This window comes from Xyrauchen texanus, chromosome 9 (assembly GCF_025860055.1).
Source record: "Xyrauchen texanus isolate HMW12.3.18 chromosome 9, RBS_HiC_50CHRs, whole genome shotgun sequence".
Taxonomy (NCBI): Eukaryota; Metazoa; Chordata; class Actinopteri; order Cypriniformes; family Catostomidae; genus Xyrauchen; species Xyrauchen texanus.
In genome coordinates, this window is record NC_068284.1 from 24069378 (window position 1) to 24075377 (window position 6000).

Here is a 6000-nt window from a genome sequence, read left to right on the forward strand (position 1 = left end):
TTTACAGTGAGGACAGTGTCATACTGCCACTGTTTTCATCAACACCAACATTCACAAAAAGAAAACCTCAAATGCAACAGAAATCCAATGAAATGTGAGTATATTTACATATTTTAAAATATACATATACAGTATGCAAGTTTATATACAACATTTCAGAATATAAGAGACGTGCAGTTTCCACAACAGATGGTACTTATGGCATTAGATATAAGAGGACTTGTTAACTTAGAGATATACTATCACAACAGTTATTGCAATGATTTTAAATTAAACTCTTATCTCAACAACTGGATAACATCTTATAAATAGATTACACATTTTTAGCACATGACATAACAAAAAAAGCAAGCTCAAGTACTTTTAATGAGCCATTGCATTTTTGACTTCTTTATGTTTTGTTTATTTTCTTTTTTTTTTTCAAAAGCTTTGGGTTCTGTGTATCAATATTGCTTTAAGTCTGCAGTAGAGAGCCTTGTGCACACACAAACAGAGACGTGACAACACTTGCTAAGAGAGCATGGCATGTAGTTATTCAGGCACACAATACAAATGAAAGGCATTTCCTCTGCAGTCCCTTTAGTTGGGAGAAGGAGGATGCTGCTGTTTCTACAGTGCCAAGTTTGTCTCCCAGATTTCATTTAGATTTAAGGCAACTGAAGTTATCTCTATCTGTCTATTTACAAGCTTATATTTAAAACATCAAGACATCTGATGAAATGTTAAGATTGGCTAGTCAAAGGGCAATTAAAAAAAAGAGGCAATGAATCTTTTGAAAATACTCCCTGATCTGTTGAGGCGACGTGTTTAAAAATTGATTACACATCACTGGTGATCTTTAGCCTAATTATGGAACTGTCATCTTACACAATGAAAATCCCCAAGTGTGAATGTGCCAGTGATCATACTGTAGCAGAAAAAGTCTGGAATGTCTGTTAATGGAAAGATAGTCTGTCACAGTCACAAGCTGACAGTAGACTCTGTCCAGCACACTGAACTCTCTCCTTTGACCATTGATGTGGTTCTTCGTGGGGTATGGTGCAGTCCAAAAAGTTTGCAAGCTGCCATTCTGTACTTCTTAGACATGATGTTGTATAGAATAGGGTTGATTGCTGCACTAAGGTAAAAGAGTACAAAGGAGATGAGATTGCAGTATTGGCTGATTACAGACATGACCGGAGAGCCCATCTCTGTAGATTTGGAGATCAGGTAGCGTCCAACGTGAAAGGGAAGCCAGCAGAGCACAAAGGCAAACACCACCACAGCTATTAGAGGGAGGAAAAACATTATTACAGAGGGAAATTGCTTCTTCGCACCAAAACAAATTTTGCAGCATCTTGTTGCACCGCAACAATGAAACAGGTAAGCAGTCTAGGCTTAAACCTGAGTGTGTGTGCATGTATGAGAAAGAGAGTATGTCATTGAAATATTCTTAAAAGGATAGTTCACCCAAAGATGTAAATTCTGTCATCATTTACTCACTTGCGTGTTGGTCTGAACACAAAATGAGATGTTATGCAAAATGTTATTCTAAGTCACCATTCATATTCATTGCATCTTTTTTTTCTCTCAATACAATGAAAATAATTGGTGACTATGGCTAACATTCTACTAAATTTCTCCTTTTGTATTTCACAGAAGAAAGAAAGCCAGATTTGGAACAACTTGAGAATGAGTAAATGATGGCAGAGTTTGCATTTTTTGGTTAACTATTCTGTACTTTTAATAAAACAATTGCATTTATTATTCATAAAGAATACTTTTAGTCTGGATGCTTGAAAGTAACACAATTATTCCACACTGTAACCAGAGAAAATGTATAGTTGTTACCTTTAGGAACTTTTTCTACCTGATCGACTTGATCTGACTCTTAGTTGGTCTAAGTTAATGTTGTCAGGTTAAATCAGTGTGATTAAATAATATGTTTGACTTAAAAATACCAGTTAATGTGGATGTTTACCAGATGAAGCACGTTTTGGGTTACCTGGCAAAACATTTTACAGTGCTGGGAATGTATTGCTGTTTTGTGCTAAGTGCTTCTCTTGCGTAATGGGTGCGCTTGTGCGTAAAGTGCGCAAATGATAAACAACTCCATAGCGGTTGCCAGATAATGGGATGAAATCGGACACTTACCTAGCATTTTTACTGTTTGTCTGTTGCTTTTATCACGACTCGAAATGTTTTCTCCAATCGCCTCCCTCTTTCTCTTCCAGAGCTTTCGCCCTATGAGGCTATACAGAACAGTTAGGCAGAACACAGGCAAGAAGAAAAAGATACTGGAAACCCAAACCATGATGGCCAAGAGCCCAGACCTAATGGCATATTCCGTCGCTTTGCATTCGTTGGTATCCCAAGAGTTTGTCCCGTTTTCGTGCTCAACCCCGACGAGAACAAATACAGGTCCTGCGCTAAAGAAGGATACTATCCAGATGACCAAAATGACCCCTCGCACGCGACCCTTGGTTACGACTAATTTTGCCCTCAGAGGGAAACAAATAGCAAAGTATCTCTCCACACTGAGAGCAGTGATGTTGAGAATGGTCGAGTATGTGCAGCACTCGCTGACGAACTGAAAGAGTTTACAAAGTATGTTGCCAAAATTCCAAGGTCGGTACCTCCAAATTCTGTACAAGTCCATGGGCATGCAGAAAAAGATGAGCAAATCCGAAAAGGCCATGCTGGATAGGTAAAGGTTGGTGGTGGTTCGCATGTCTTTGTATTTTGTTACCACCAAAATAGTCATCAGGTTCCCTGTTACACCTGCAAAGAAGAACAGGACGCAGGTGATGGTGACCCCGATCAGGACTGGAATGGGAAACAGGTTGACTGGGGGCTCGATTCCCCAGTAAGTCGCGTTATCACAACTGCAGTTGAACGAACAGTTCGACCCGTTCACACAAGTATACATGCTGAGAGATCAAGTACCATCTAAATTCTCCTTTGAGAGAGAGCTCGGGGAGGACAGTCTCCCCACCGACTCCCCATTGTGCCGAACATTTAGACATATATAGATATATACAACCTATACTCTGACTAAAGTGAACCAAGTTTTAGTTTCCTCACAACGGCATTACACATCCTTGCAAATCCACTCCACATTTAAAAACGGATCCAACTGACTGGAAACTTGGAGCATTTCAGGATGGCAATCCAACTTTAAATGCTGCCAGGTTGTCTGTCAATGTCTGAAGCTATATCTAAGGCATCTTTGGTGAAGGAAGAGAGATAAGTGTTCAAGGTGAAAGGCGGAGAGTTTAATTCATCTCGCTGCAGAGGATGAGAAACGTGTGTACTGCGAGCGACCTATCAGTTGTGCGTACTGAAGGATTCGACTACTACTGATGTCATCTCATTATTGATGCAACTAGAGAGCTTTGTGATTGGTCGAAGAATATACAACCACGTTATTTAAAGCTTGTACATTGTTTGTTTGTGAATCACACTTAGGTTGTTCACGGGTCAAAACGGACCCTAACATGCAAGTGTAATATGTGTATATATAGGTGTATATATTGTGTATATGTTTATATATATGTGTGTGTATATATGTACAGTATGTATGTAATTATGAATAAATAATAATAAAGAAAAAAATAAAGATATGTAACAACACTTATTTCACTAAATTGAAAGCTTTTAGGGATTTTATGGTCCTTAGCAGGGCCGGACTGGGACACAGTTTCAGGCCGGGAAATCCTACACCCATCCAGGCCATCCTATGCACCCAAATAAAATTTAGAAACATGGACAACCTTGCCCCCAAATTACATTTATTTCACAGTATGACCATAACATAAAAACATAAACAACCAACCTAGAAGTAAAGCAGTCCTAATATCAAATGGGTCTGCACATAACGTCCTGTCCAATTACAACTGCAATAATGTTATGAGATTGATGTTTTAAATAAATGTTTGAATATAAAAAAAATGCAATACTTAAACATTAAACTAAACCGCCAATAGGTGGCGGCAAGTGACCATCTTAATTAGTGAGTCATTCATACAAAAGATTCGTTCAAAATGCTGAATCATTCAGTAACAAAACACCGCGCTGCTGTAGCTTTCCTTTGGAACTATTTTAGCCGGTGAAATAGAACAAAAACAGTAAATATGGTTTGTGTCTAAAATGTAAGTAACTTAATAATAAATATTAACTACACTACTTGTTTATTGAACAATAAATTAAATGTAACATTTTCAATCGTGAAAATATTCAGCAAAACAGCTCCCTTAGTTGTGTTATGTTAAACTAAATCATATGTTATAAATAAAAAAAATAACAATTAGAATTTTTACCTCAGTACATTGCTTCTGTGAGTTTTCTGTGTGCACTCATTTGTTTTGATTTCTCCACGAATGTAACGTTAGACGGGTGCTGCTCGCATTTATGTTTCTGCTCACATTGTCTGTCTGAGACGTAAAGTCGAATCGTAGCCTTGCCAGTCAAGACTAACAGATACATGATTACATTTTTTTATTGTTATTAATATTAATAATAATTTTATTGAATGACGAATTCAAAAATGATCACTGGTAAAGGTAGTAATATAAAATAATAATAATTAAAAAAATAAATAAAACTGGCTGGCAGCAGGCCAACTTAGTTGCCAGGCCAGCGGGAATTGTCTCGGTGCTACCGATGGCCAGTCCGGGCCTGGTCCTTAGACCTTATTTACCTCTAAATTAATAAATGACACAATTCATTTTCATATAAAATAATCATATATTATGTTGTCTTCATTTCAATAAAAACCTTAATTTCAGTAAATTGAAAGACTGTCGAAACATCATTATGTTGTCATCCATTGGGGGTGTCTGGTGACATCTGCTGGAATAAAAATAACAATTACATGAAATTGCAACAATGACCAATAGATGGCTTTAGTGCTGCATGCATTGGCGATCTCTATAAGCCAATGTTGTAACAAGCTTAATTTCTAGATTTTATCACAAGTATGCATTGGATATACATTTGGACATAATAAAAAGCAATAATTTGTCAAATTGTAGCATTTTTTTAAACCTGAAGTGTCAGATTTTGCAATGATGCTCCAATATTCTAGTCAAACCTGACCATGTTACCCCAGTCAAATCTGTTTGTGCTACAAAGAAAATTATTTTTTTACCTGCCGTTTCTTTCAAACGCATAAACTTTGCCACACACGGATCAAACTCAGACTTAGGCCTGTGTGGTTTGTTTGGTATATGTGGACATGTTTGTCCTCATTAATACATAAATAAATAAAATAAAAGGCTCCTAAATGGGTCCGATTATGTTGATCTTCAAATCTAGTGTGCTATGTGTACATGTTTGTGTGATGGTTAAGTACAGGTTTAGGGGTAGAGTTGGGGAACAGAAAATATCATTAGCCTGATACTGTGTGAAATCACTGGAAGTCTATGAGAAAATATATTCATATATATTAATATAGTCATTAATATAATACTTTATATAAACTTAATACTCATTAATATAGTCAATCTGTGTGTGTGTGTGTGTGTGTGTGTGTGTGTGTGTGTGTGTGTGTGTGTGTTCATGTGGCAGATTACAATAAGTAACCAAGTCTTGCACCACTCAGAAGAAGGATACCATTTTTATTAAAGAAACAAATTGAAAATGTGTCAAAAATGACCCAAATTGAGTCACGTGATGCCATGCGAGGTTCGGACATGTGAACGGCGATCTCTGCACACTTTGCTAGTTTTAATACTTTTTGTGTCATAAACCAGTGTGATTCGATACACCCTGATTCTTAACTGTTCTAGGAAGACAATATGTCAAAGAATTCAAAATCCTCAGGCTCTGGAGACATTAAAAGACACATACGTGCTCAAGCTGATGCTCCCGAGCAGCAGGCCTCAAGCCAGGGAGCCAATTTGGCCGGTGAGGTGAAGGAAATTCGGTGACAATTGATGAACATGTCGGCAATACTGACGAAGGTCGTTGCTGACTTGGAGGAGCATGCTGTAATACATCGATCGATCACTGCCACGGAGC

The 6000-nt window shown here is 37.5% G+C and overlaps 1 protein-coding gene across 1 annotated transcript; it reads right to left on the bottom strand.

Moving 5' to 3' along the window:
- Positions 1 to 960: 960 nt before the first annotated feature.
- Positions 961 to 2908, bottom strand: LOC127649503 (growth hormone secretagogue receptor type 1-like). The gene is made up of 2 exons (XM_052134635.1): positions 2134 to 2908; positions 961 to 1265 (listed from the first exon to the last, which is right to left on the bottom strand). Exons 1-2 carry the CDS (start codon positions 2906 to 2908, stop codon positions 961 to 963), a joined length of 1080 nt encoding a protein of 359 aa, XP_051990595.1.
- Positions 2909 to 6000: the final 3092 nt, after the last annotated feature.

Excerpts from the sequence above, each read along its gene's own strand:
- LOC127649503 (XM_052134635.1), bottom strand. The coding sequence starts at position 2,908 with ATGTATACTTGTGTGAACGGGTCGAACTGTTCGTTCAACTGCAGTTGT. Across the intron at positions 1,266-2,133 it reads ACAAACAGTAAAAATGCTAG|CTGTGGTGGTGTTTGCCTTT; the intron begins GTAAGTGTCCGA and ends TCCCTCTAATAG.